General features: G+C 37.8%; 1 protein-coding gene across 1 annotated transcript in view; it reads left to right on the top strand.

Annotated features, from left to right (window-relative positions):
- Nucleotides 1-925: 925 nt before the first annotated feature.
- plxna3 (plexin A3) overlaps nucleotides 926-13,915 on the top strand; it is a 174,232-nt gene continuing 161,242 nt past the window's right edge. Inside the window, exons 1-2 of the mRNA XM_058784778.1 lie at nucleotides 926-1,123; nucleotides 10,282-11,565. Of these exons, the coding sequence (XP_058640761.1) occupies nucleotides 10,381-11,565 (1,185 nt within the window). The 5' untranslated portion in view covers nucleotides 926-1,123; nucleotides 10,282-10,380. The remainder of the gene's footprint in view (nucleotides 1,124-10,281; nucleotides 11,566-13,915) is intronic.

Genomic DNA, 13,915 nt, shown 5'->3' on the forward strand with positions numbered 1-13,915 from the left:
GTCAAGTTCACTTAACTTTTTTTTTTTTTTTATTATTATTTACTGCACTATTTTAAGGCAACGGGTTTCCTCAATTGTTTTAAGTTAAGTCAACATCACTTTTTACAGTGTATATTTTTAATTTTAAAAATGCATTTGATTGAATTTAACTGCTTACAACATATATTTAGCATATTTAAAATATATTTTGGCCAGAAAAAATGCCATATGGGTACAAAAATAAAATATTTTGCTATATGTAATGCGAAATTAAAAAGAGGGACCTTTTCATTCTAGATTGCATTCAATTAGTTCAAATTTTGCATACGCTGGTAAATGTGACATTAATCAATAGTTTTGATTCGTTTTCCCATAAGAGAATGAATGTGCATAAAAATATTTGGTCAACATTTGGGAGAACGCTAGCATATAGATGACTTTAAAACAAATAAACATTGACTCAAAACCACAAAAGTCCAAATTTGATTTCATAAGAACAGAACTGGGAAGTGAAATGAATCTTTTCAGGGTGGTATCTTCCTTTCTGGGTGATATATTAATTTTTGTTGACTGGAAGATTAAATGGTTAGTCTGTATTTATTAGCCAAAGATGCAACCAATTTCTCATCTCCCAGCATCATGACCTTAATTGTTGTAATCCAGACATATCCGTCTGTTTTTACAGTCTACTCAACATCTGGGTTGCTAGAGAATCCTAGATGAAGGGCGGGATGATTGACAACAACACTGTAAAAACATTCACGCGGTTCTTAAATTATGATAAGACATTCCGCTATTTCTTGAGATTAAATTAAAACAAAACTCAATCATTGTGTGACTGAGTTATTCTAAGTCCCTTCAAAACATATACGCTTATACGAGTCTTGCCGCTCCCCTACCATCCGAATGGTACGCTCCATTTTAAAGCTATAGCTGCGACTCCACGCTTCTAAAGTAAAGCGCGACGCTTTCTTGAGGTACGGACTGGAGAATACCATGCCATCGACGCGTTGAGCTCATTTACGGCTGCATACGGGCGTTTTGCACTGGGAAATTAAGCTATATCTCCGAATCCGCCTGCGATACGCACAGAGGGGCTCTACAAAACCCAACTGTGGATGTAACTGTTGCACTTTGAACACAGGTACGAGTGATACACAAACATTCGCGCGAACGATTCATTCTGATGCATGGCTTTATTGTAGCGAAATCGTGAATGCATGATCCGGAGATGTAACGCGTGCTTCTTTTACCACAAAAAACAACGCGATCTCTTAGATGAGAGGATAGATGGTTAAACCGCTGTTTGGAAATGATCCTGATGGATGTGGTCAATAAAGCCAGCAAGAACAAAGGAGGCATTAAAAGCAGTGTTTAGCTAAAAGGAGGTAAAAAAAAAAACGAAAAGAAAAAAAATCCGTGCGTTTGTGTCGTGCATTAAGAAATGCATTGAAATGACTTGACTGTTTTTTAGTAGTCAATACACAATGGATAATTATTCCAGTCTTGCCTGTTGGTGGTTGTGCATGGATCTAACACATGCATATTGACATTTCAGATGGAAAGTTGCTTTGGATATACAGTACAGACCACAATCAGGGGTCGTAATTAAAGAAAAAAGCATTGTTTTAGTTAATTAATACAGGCAGATTGAATAGATACTAGGAAAAAGGTGATATCATGCACTCAATCTGTTTGGCTGTCACATCTGTAAGTCACATGACTAAAATATTGTTTTCCTCTAGGCAAATGACCCAAATGGTGTTCCTCCCATTAAAGCCTAAACTAAAATCAAACGTATTGCTTAATTTGCACATTGATTTCGTTTATTTCCTTGCATAGCTAATTGATGCGTTGAGATCCCCGCGATAAGATGCAATTGATGGGTTTGTACCAAATCTGATCATTCAAATCCTTGGGTGCCAGTTTGATCCATGTTTGGGTGGAGAGGAGAGGGGCTGTGGCTGCCTGCAGTAGCCGGATCAGGGATGCTCTCACCCGGGCTGAGATTAGTACGAACTCCGCTGGAGGATGTTCGGAGCTGTGGAGGAGGGAACCGAGCAAAACGCGTTTTACACCTAACCGAAAACAATCTCTTATCTCCGATCTCTATATCGGAATATATGCTTTGGGGAAATGATAGATGATCTGCATGGGGAAATGAAATTAATATGAGAGCGTGATCTAACGCCATATATTAAATAATACATATGGTTTGTATTGAATTTAAGTTGTAACATTATTTAAAAACAAACAAACAAAAAAAAAACACTATTATTGTCAATTTTTATTTTATTAAATATTCTTATAAAATCTTATAGCCTAAATGTATTTATATATTTAATTTAGATTTTAAATGTGTATATATATTATTTACATTTACTTATGTATGTATACATACTGTCTGGCTAACTATCCGTCTATCTGTTCATCTCTCTCTCTTTATATATACACAGTATTTTTTTATAGATGGATACATGTATAATCAATCAATGTTTATGTATTTCCAGTAGTTTTGCACTTTCTTTTGTAACCTGATTTATTTGGATATAATAGAGATTCCATATAGATTCAATGTGTTTTGCTCGATTGGCTCCTATGTGAAATTACATTTTCTTTAGGATAGATGAAACTGCAGTGTAGCGAACCTAAATGGATTGATTTGGGCTGGAAATACCTCCATAAATAAATTCAATCAGTGCATTAACCAACAAATTGGCCACTGATGTAAAAATAGAAAGTTGTTTGTAAGCAGGGAGACAACTGTCTGCTGTTATGGCTCTACTACGTAGAACCGATAAGCTTCACGAGTTACCTGGCGTTTCTGGTCACGTACATGTGTAGATGAGTTATAGGCCACATGTCTCACCCCCAGGACTGAAACAAACGCCCACTGAATTCAAAGCAAGGCTGCTCAATGTGTTTCAGCTGTAAGTACTAGTGTTTTTTTCTTGCTGCATTATTAGACGATGTTGCGTTGATGAGATCAGTGCTGGTTTATGAATAACCCGTCCTCGTCAATTGAAGCACAGTTCTGCCGACCTTGTGCTGGCTGTGATCATCTCTATATCAACGCAGCCGCTGTCGCCCTCTGCCCTCTTTCATCAGGGCACATGCTATTTAGTTGTCTGTTTGATTACCGCCGGCCGAGCACCTGAGGATAAATCTCAACTGTAAATTTGCGCTGTGATTCGCTCGCCTCAGAGCAAGGTTACTGTCCTGCGTACTCTGGCCTTGTGATGTCAAAGAGCGGCTCTGGATATCCTTGAGTGCGGAATAAAACGGCAGCGTTGTGCTCTCGTCCTGTGAGTAAGCCATGAGTACAACTGCCATGTGGAGTCACGGCTGGTGCTAATCACTGAACAATAGCTACTGTCTGTTCTCAAACTCTCTCGCTCTCTCTCTCTCTCTCTCTCTCTGCCTGCTGCCTTCCCAATGGTTTAGGCTGGTGGATTTGTCTTGTTACATTGGATTAAGGTTTAATGTTTAGCTCGAAATACTAAAGATGGCGTAAACTTCTTGTTGTTTGATTAGTAGTGTGTGGAGGTCTTATTAGTAACAACTAAGTTAAGTTTAAAATGAGGAATCCGATGCCACGGTTTGTAGTGTTGCTGTGACTTGAGTAGTAATTTACTTCTCAATGTGAATAATTTATCTCTGATTCAAATAGTATTCCTATTTTTTGTGTTGGGTGACTAGTCAGTGTTTCAAATTTCGCTATTGATATAGTCAAAAGTCATGGAAACATGTTTCTCTATTACTTCAACTCATAAAAATGTAGCAATTTCAACTCAATTTTTTTAAGTTATATGAGATTCAACAGTCAGGATAATTGACTGTTAGGGTTATGGTTAGGTCATTGATATAGTTGTCCAGACAATTTTATTATACTTATAAATTTAATCCAACAACTGAACTTACGTTTTTAAGTTCAGTTAGATAGAAAGTGCCTAGTCAGGCTAGAAGTCATATTTAATATTTTGTGAATGAAAACAAGGCTGACACTTGTCGTTTAAATGGGTTTTATAGTTGTGTAGCTGAATTTTGACTTTTCAGCTGACAAATATTAAAAAACATGTCTTTAAAATTTGTGTTAAATTATTAGATGTGTCAAAGACTATTAAACAGATTGCACAGTTATCCATCACAACCTCTTTTTTTCATTCAAAATGCAGTATTTCCGACCCTTAATAATGTCTGTAACTTTTTATATTTATGATTGGCAGACTATTAGAAAGAGTCAAATGAGTGATATGAGTCATATTTAGGGACCATAATATTGTAGAAATTTGAGGTTGGGCGGACTTTGGTTAATAAGTCAGTAAATCTAGTTTTGGTAACTTTTGCACTTTTATCATATCATTAGTGCTACTGTAAAATGTTTTAGAGATTGTTGCACAGATTATTGGAATAGTTTCTGTGTAATAATACTAGCCATTTCTGAGTGAATTTTTTTTCTGAGAGAAAATGTATTTCTAGATCAAATTTATTTCAGTGTGTGTTTGCTATGTTTTGTTTCCACATAGACAATCATTTGAGGAGTGAAAGCGAGAACGTAAACACAATTTTTGACCCCGGCCTCCAACAGGATGAGACTCGAAACTAAAACAACAAAAAGAGGAAATAATCGGAGGACACGTGGTGGTTCCTCAGCCACCTTCTGTGACCCGGAGAGCTCATAATGCTCAGGGTTGTGACCCTCCGAAGAAAAGTGCACTATATATGTGAAGCTGAATTATTTTGGGGATTGAATGTATGGAGGTTCTGGCCCTTTGTTGACTCAATATTGTGGTCACTCGAGGACAGAGCTGCTTATGGCCACGGCAGCGTCTTGCCAACAGATACAGCATATGATATTTGCCTCAAGCTCTGTCAGTTATATCAAATGACTTGGGTTTTATTTTACTTTGCTCTTTTTTCATTTGAAACAATATTTTTGTAGAGAAGAAGAAGCTTGGGAAGAATGTTTGAACCGTTCGCATTAGTATGAAGCCATTCCGACAATGGTTTTGTTTTATATTTGGGTTGTCAATCAATTAAAAACCCTATTTAAGCTAATTACACGATAAGCCAGTTAATTTGTCAAATGAAATCATGATGAATCACACATATCAATATTTGCTGAGAAAAGTCCTCTAAATGAAGATCTTTCAAAGACATTGCTACTTCGGCAGATGAAAGCATTGAACAGACAAGGCAAAAGTAGATTTAGAAATCAATATATTGATTATTTCTGTAGCATTGCACATAAATCTATCAGAGTCCATAGTTTATTTAGTCTGAGTTGGATTTTGTAGATGTAGTCACTTCTATGATGTTTTTAATTGATCTGCATGTGTCAGATTTTAGTGTCATGCATTATGAGTTTGCCATAGTTGTTAATATTTTAGCGTTATTTAAATATATAATTTAATTTGAAATTATAATAACTTTAGAACAGCTTATATAATTTCTTATTTTATTATAAATATGTTGCTATATTTAATAAAACTGTTAAATATAATATTTATTTTATATAAATAATTGCGTATTTAATAATAACATTTTAAATAAGAATAATTATTTTTATTAAACTTAAATAACTTATTGTTTAATATACAACTTTGCAGATCATACTCTTGTATACATTTGCATTTTCCCATGCGCATCCTATATTTATGTAACTGGGTTGTGCTCGGGAGACAGAATGGAGACAGAAGAATAACAGATTTATGTTTATGCATTTATGATTCAGCAAACACCCCTGATTACCACAGTCACGATGATTGAAGCGGATGAGGCAGCAGCATTATGAAGTTTATTTGAGGTGTTTATGCTTCTCTGTTGGCCTGATGGGTCTCAGTGTGGATTCATCCATGTGTGATATCATGTCCAATCCTGTGAAAAGAACAATTTAGATTTATTTTTTTCTCTTTCCATCGTCTTCGTTCTAATCAAGAGCTGTTGACCCTCATTACAGGAGTGAGGAGAAGAGGATGCTGTTGTGAGTCCTTGATTAGATGGACTAGTGATCTATTTCTCTCTCTCTCTCTCTCTCTCTCTGTAATAATGTTCGGTAAATTTACAATCCTTTCCAATACAAAGATTTACCATGGTGAACATGTTTTCCACTGTAGTATCATGGTTGCTATTGTAATATCTATCTTTTTATCTGTATGTGTATATATATATATATGCTGTTCCAGAAACATTTATTATATTATCATGATCAATATTTAAAACAGTTGAGTACATTTTACAGGATTCTTTGATGAATAGAAATATCCAAAGATCAAAAGAAATTCTAGAATGATAGAAATTAATACTTTTATTCAGCAAGGATGCTTTAAATTGATCAAAAGTGATGATATAGACATTTCTAATGATTTCTGTTTCAGATAAATGTTGTTCTTCTGAACTTTCTTTTCATCAAAGACACATGAAAAAATTCTACTCGGCTGTTTTCAACATAATGATAATAAAAATAAATGTTTTTTTTTTAGCAGCAAATCAGAAAATTAGAATGATTTCTGAAGGATCATGTGTTAAATGAAGATGACAATGAAAAATGTTTAAAAAAGGCTTTAGATCCTTTTATCACTATATTTTCTGTCCATTGGTAATTTAAGTTGTTTTGACAGAGACTGTGATTTCCATGGTAAATATTTGGATTACCTGCCCGTGTCATTTAAAATCATTTAGCAGATGTGTCAAAGCGCAGCAGACAGGCTTCAGAACTTGTTTTGTTTTGCTTTTTCCCTGCGAAGGGAAATAATGAATCTTTTCTGTGTTATTGATATGTCACGGCACTTGCTTCACCCCGACTGTAGCGTGTCAGGTGATCGTGTGATTCTCTCTCTTTCCTGAACCGCTAACCACGAGCTCTCCTATCGCACAAAACCGTCCTCTCTGTTCCTCTCTGCCCGAGTTTTAACCGTGCCATTGGACTCGAGGGCTGAATCTGAAACCGTCCATTATTTTTCCAGCAAGTGACCAAACTGATTGATGTGTTAATTCACCAGTGATGAAGAGGGGCAGCAGTGAGCTAAAATTAGTGTTGAAAAACAAGGCTTATAGATGAGTCCATTTCACCTGGGTGCTTTAAAATAACACGCACAAACACGCGTTGGCATGTGAAGCTGGTGGTTTTATGGGCTCAGCGCTGCTCGTCTCATCAGGATTCCACCCGGCTTCTTGTTTACAGTTGAGGATGGGCAGAAAGGTCACAGGGGGGCGTTTGTCAGAAATATTGACGCGCTTGAGAAATTGCAGAACGCCCAAACTGTCTGTCACGTTCTCGAATAAATATTTGTTTTGGGTCGGTGCGGATTTGCCAACTCCGCCAGCGCTTAGACACTTTAGAGTGCTGATGGACGCTAATGCTTTCCTCAACTTGCATGTGTTTGCTTTATCTCTGCTCTGTTTTGATGGGAAATTTAGTGTGAATGATTTAATTTCGATATTATTTGGCATTTGCAGAGCTCCATGGCCACCCGTCGTGTGTTTACCATTATGAAAACAGCCAGAAACACTGTAAAGACTGTCAAATCAGCCTAATTTGCTATTAACAAGTACAGTAATGCTTAGATCTGAGCAGATACCCCCTGACGCTTATGTGACTATCTCTCTCTGTCTGTCTTTTCTGGGTTAAAGCATTCTGCTTAGGCATTCAGCTTTTTCACTGGGACCAGCAGGCTTCTACTGTGCTAATGAAATTACTGTGATTGCTGTTCAATAGCTTCTCCTGCAAATCAGGGAATATATTACAATACATCATTTATAATACAATGAGCAAGGATTTCGGATTTTAGGAACCTGAAGTCTGCAGTGATTTTTTTTTTTTTTTTTTTTTTTTTTCCAGCATTTTCCAGCAACGTTAAATTACAGGAATCTGGTGCAATTTTTATTTATTTATTTTTTTAAACCATGCAGGTTTCAGTTGAATTGTTGTAAATTTTTAAATTGCGATTTAAATTTGTGGAGAAAGTTATTTAAAACCTGCTTTTCATTAACTGAACATGTCAAAGTATTGATACAAATATCTAAAGTAGCTCTACAGTATAGTGAGAATTGAATATTGTGATGTATTATTGAATAAAAATGTTGTGGCAGTAGCTTGAGCACATGTTTTCCAGAGACAAATTGAAGCAAGACGTTTTAGTCCTACCATATGCAGAAAAACTGTAGTGCTTAGGCTGTGGTTGAAGTGAAGCCTTATTCCGCCTGTGTGTGCTTAATGTGGCCCTTCCCGACCCTTCCCTTCCCTTCCCTTCTCTTCTCTTCTCTTTGGAAAGGGAGAAAGGCAGAAAGAAAGGGAGACAGACAACAGAAGCCATGCAGACCTCTTTCATTCCTGCTGTTCTGCCCAGTGGGGGGAAGCAGTGATTGAACAAACGACCGATGTGTTTGATCTGCAAACCGCTTGTGTTAAATTTTCCAAGAGCGAATGAAATGGTGCTATAACCTCTCGCTGTGTTTTTTGTGTTCTTTCTGTCTTCTCTCTGTGATCTTACGTCTTGCTCAGGTTTAAAAATTGAGAAAGGTTCTCTCATTCAATACTAGATCCTTTTTTATTTTAAATAAAAGCGAATGATTTTCATGGCATTCGGTTAACAGCTCTGGACGGAGTGTGTGAGATTCATAAATTCGTGCAGTCTGTAAAAGTGCACCATTTCATGTTGTGTATTCATTTGGATTTTTTAAATATTAAACATTTATTTTAATGCATTTATTAAGTAATTGTATACAATTTATTTCTTCTTTACCATTATTCGGGTTTCCGTAGTCAAGGAAAACGTGGTTATATCAGGACATATTTAAATTCCATTTTCCAGGCCTAGAAAAGCCATAGAGTTTCTAAAATGAATATAAGTTGCATGTAGTTGTTATGTTGCAGAAAATTGACTTTCAAGCCAGTCTGATTGTAACCACAAAATTTGATTCTGTTCAGTTCATTGGTTAAACACGTTCCCAGAATGATACTTTAGCGATTGAATTGATCTCACTTTGAATCGATTTTATATAGGCTATTCTTATTTAGTAATTAGAATTATTTGGAAAGGTCATGAAAAGGTCATGGAAATGAATTTGTCACAAAGTGTGGGAACCCTGCATTATTGTTTTGAAATGTAAACTAATCGCCATTTGACAACATTTGTCTCTATTGACCATCCTTTTCTTCGCCAAATCGCAAAGAATTGTTAAAAATACAGAATCACTTGAATCGGAATCGTTAAATTCCCTATGATTCCCATCCCTGTTCTTGCTGTCTGGTTAAGGGCTGCTTCCTAATTAACAAATGCGCTTGGGATTAGTGCTTGCAATGACCATAAAGGTTTATTAGCAATCCATTGAGTGAAAGGAGTGGGAGTGACAAGGCTTGGCACCAACAGAAGCCACTCGATCAATACATACCCCCAAAATCCCCTCACCCAGCTGTCACGCACTGGCTCACAGTCCACTCTGAGTCTCTAATGCCTCCAAATGGAGAGCAGACAGGGATGGATTGAGTCTCAGGCAGAAGTGCTGAAATTCTGATTGTTGGGTTTTAAAATCGGTTATTGTCAAAGTTCATTCTGCTAGAACTCCAAGCTTCATTTCCGGTAAGAGTCTGCAAGAGCGCCTCTTGTGCATGTGTACAAGACAGATAAATACGTGCAACACATAACTATTGACATTTACGCACCAACAATGCTGATTTGATGTTCAGAAACTTGGCCTCATTAATCACGGTGAAGTAGTACGAAGGAAGTTGGATGCGTTTTATGGCAGACAAGGTATACATTTTATCAAGTTTATCAAGTTGATGCGTTCCCAGGGAATCGAATACAAGATCTTGGCATTAATGACGCCAATTGTTTGAGCTTCAGGGATTCTCAGTAAAATGTGGGAAAATCTGCCAGACGTGTTCGTGGCTTTATATGGCTCCAGCCATGTTGCATATCCTTCCAAAGAATCTCAATGTTACAAACAAGTAGTTTCGCTACTAAATGCATTATCATCATTGCATGATCAAAATTTGGCATGCTTTAGAAGGAGGTTGTTATTGAAGGATGAAGAGTAGTGCAAACTATATTGTACTCTATTACAAACTGGCAGGAAACGGGCTGTTTGATTATAAGGGTCAGAGTGTGGGTCAAAAAACTAAATTATGACTGTTTTTCTGTGCAAAAAATATTGTCTTGGGGGAGAAAATGAAATTGTAAAGTATGATGACCCCTTTAATGCAATTAAACTTTTAAAGATAAGACATTGCTTTGCCTGCATAATCCATTTTCAAACGAACTAATTTTTTTCTTGTTTCTCTCTCTTCTTTCATTGTAGACATGAACCACTGAGACAGCAAAAGAAAAAAAAGCCTGGAATACGCTTGAGGGAAGAGCTTTGTCTCATTCCCCCCTCCACATTAGAAGGTTTGGAATCATGAGGTCCTTGTGGCTGCTGGTATTTTCCGTCTCTGTTTTGACCGGGACCAACATGGCGTTTCCCATGACTCCTACTGAACCCCCTGAAGTCTCCGGGAGCTTCAGGGTTAAAGACACGAGCCTCACGCACCTCACCGTGCACCGCAAGACTGGCGAGGTGTTCGTCGGCGCGATAAACCGAGTCTATAAGCTCTCCGCCAATCTGACCGAAATGCGCTCGCACCAGACGGGTCCCGTGGAGGACAACGCCAAGTGCTACCCGCCCCCCAGCGTACGACCATGCACGCAGAAACTGGAATCCACAGACAACGTCAACAAATTGCTGCTGGTTGATTACGCTGGCAACCGTCTGGTGGCTTGTGGAAGCATCTGGCAGGGTGTGTGCCAGTTCCTGCGGCTGGAAGATCTCTTCAAGCTTGGTGAACCGCATCACCGTAAAGAACACTACCTCTCGGGAGCCAAAGAGCCAGATGGGATGGCTGGAGTTGTGGTGGGCGATGACGACGGAGACTTGAAGAAGAAAAAGAAAGGTGACAGCCGCCTCTTCATTGGCGCCGCCATCGATGGCAAATCCGAGTATTTCCCAACCCTATCCAGCCGTAAACTGGTGGCAGATGAGGAGAAAATGGAAATGTTCAGCTTGGTTTACCAAGATGAGTTTGTGTCCTCTCAAATCAAGATACCTTCAGACACCCTGTCTCAATATCCCGCATTCGACATCTACTACGTTTACGGGTTCTCCAGCCGTACATACATCTATTTCCTCACTTTGCAACTGGATACCCAGCTCACCCAGGTGGATGCGACAGGCGAGAAGTTCTTTACCTCAAAAATTGTCCGCATGTGCTCCAATGACACTGAATTCTACTCCTACGTCGAGTTTCCACTTGGGTGCACCAAGGATGGTGTGGAATACCGGCTTGTCCAAGCCGCCTACAAACACCGTCCTGGGAAGATTCTGGCCCAGGCTCTCGGCCTCTCTGAGGACGAGGATGTCCTGTTTGTGATCTTTTCCCAGGGTCAGAAGAACAGGGCTAACCCACCGAGAGAAACAGTGCTGTGCCTCTTCACGTTGCACCAGATCAACCTGGCCATGCGAGAGAGGATCAAGTCGTGTTACCGCGGGGAAGGAAAGCTGTCTCTGCCATGGTTGCTCAACAAGGAACTGCCTTGTATTAATACGGTGAGTCTTTTAATTAATTTTTTGCTCTGAATCTGTTTTATTGCAAGTATTTGTGATCACGATTTTGCCAAGTAGGGAGCTTTCCTTGATCTACCAATCACATTTTTGAGGTAGGTTTAGGGTTACACTTAGGGTTGGGTTGAGGTTGGCATTAACAACAGTAATGTTCTTATTCTTATCAACTTTATTATTTCTTTCTGGCTTTTGGGATTAAGGTTAGGGGTACTGGTTGACCGATATTGTGGGGTTTTTTGTTTGTTTTTACAGAGTTCTTACCAAATACAAATCTTTTTTTAACAACTTTTTTTTTTTTTTTTTACACACAACATCACAACATCCATTCAAACCAACAAAAAACAAAACAACAGACATATAATCAATACTTTATAGAGTCCAGTCAAAAGGAAGAGAGAGAGGGAGGGCCGATACTATTGTTTTTTTGCCAGCCGATGCGGATATCTTGGAAAGCAGGGTGGCCGATGGCCGATATAATTGTATTTATTTGAATTAATATTTAGGAAGTAAACACTGTAACCAACAGAGCACTGAGTATTCTGGGAAGTTTGTGTGCATTGGGAATCATATTTTTCAAGATAACTCTCATTTTACATACGGCACACAGTGAAAATGAATATGACAGTGGGTAAATGCGTACCGAAAGTCACACAGAGAACACGCGATCATGCACGATACACATGCACACTTCACAAGATCTCACAACTGGATTTGACTAAGTTTGTGAAATTCAAATGTTCATTAGAAATTCAAAGATTTGTTTCAATGAAATAATGCGTATTTGCTGAATGCTGACGGCAAACGAGAAAGTTTTATAATGTATGCCTTTCTATTACTAGTAATATAAAAGCAATAATTATAATACTTTTTTGTGTACATTTTAATCCCTTTGTTTGACAGTTCTATCTGAGTATTAGCCTAGACAGACGACTTCTATCCGTATTAGACAGAACTGTTCACGACAACAATAAACAAGAGGGAGAATGTGAGCACTGTGTGCTCAGGCACTGCCGTTATCAGTGCCATCAAAATAAAAGTCCTGCCTCGAATGCATACAGAAAAACTTATCGGCCAATGCCGATATTTCAAAAATGCTAAATATCGGCCGATATATCGGTCGACCACTAGTTAGGGGTATGTAGGACTATGTTTGCTTGACAGGAATGTTGCTTCAGCATCAAAAAATTCCTGGATTCCAGGTTCTTGGATTAACATTGTTTTATCAACCTTCTTATGGAACAGTCACACTCTCACAGTCATTGGGCAAGCCCCAATGCACAATTCATCAGCACCAACAACGCTCAATATGTATGTTTTTAATTAATTTATTTGTATCCGCCTATGTTGGATCTTTAATGGTTTCAGTCCATTTAAATTTTTTTTTTATTACCTTATATCAGCGGTGTCCAAACTGGATCCTGTAGGTCCACTGTCCTGCAGTTTAGCTCCAACTTGCCTCAAAACATTTGCCTGGAAGTTTCTAGCATGCCTAAGAGCTTGATTAGCTGATTCAGGTGTGTTTAATTGGGGTTGGAGCTAAACTCTGCAGGACAGTGGCCCTCCAGGACCCAGTTAGGACACCCTTGCCTTATATCTAGCACTAATTTAAAGGAATGACAATAGATTATGGCAAATATTTAATCATTTGAGTGCACCATTTCCTGACACGCACTTCTCTTTTAAGAATGCATGTCACTGTCTAATTTAAACCGTATGCTTTTTTTATAGTGGATTTTCAGCAGGAATATTTTTGCATTTACTATAATTATTGTGATTCGTGATTTTTCCTCTGGAAAAATTATTTTCTTTTTTTCCCCCACATAGTATAGATTCACAAAAGTGGCCATATTTGGCTTATTGATATTGCCAGAATTGTAAAATTGGTGCATCTCTTCACCCTAACTATGAGTTTAAATGTCCTAAAATCAGAGGGAAATAATATTTTTGGTAACACTTTAGTATAGGGGCCAATTGTCAATATTAACTGGTTGCTTATTAGCATGCATATTATTAGCATATTGGCTGTTTATTAGTACTTATAAAGCACATACTGCATGACTATATTCTACATCCCCAATTCTACACCCCAATACATAAACTAAAACTTAACAACTACCTTATTAACTATTAATTAAGCAGTAATTAGAAATTTACTGAGGCAAATGTCGTAGTTAATAGTTAATAGTGAGAACTGGACCTTAAAATAAAGTGTGACCATATTTTTTAAAGTCCCTAAACTTATCTTATTGACTGATTGCAATGTCATTCCAATGTTGATCCAGGAACATGTCCTGCTTGTTTAAATCATGTTGTTAAATGATGTATTCATGTCACA

Source organism: Onychostoma macrolepis, chromosome 08, assembly GCF_012432095.1.
Source record: "Onychostoma macrolepis isolate SWU-2019 chromosome 08, ASM1243209v1, whole genome shotgun sequence".
NCBI lineage: Eukaryota > Metazoa > Chordata > Actinopteri > Cypriniformes > Cyprinidae > Onychostoma > Onychostoma macrolepis.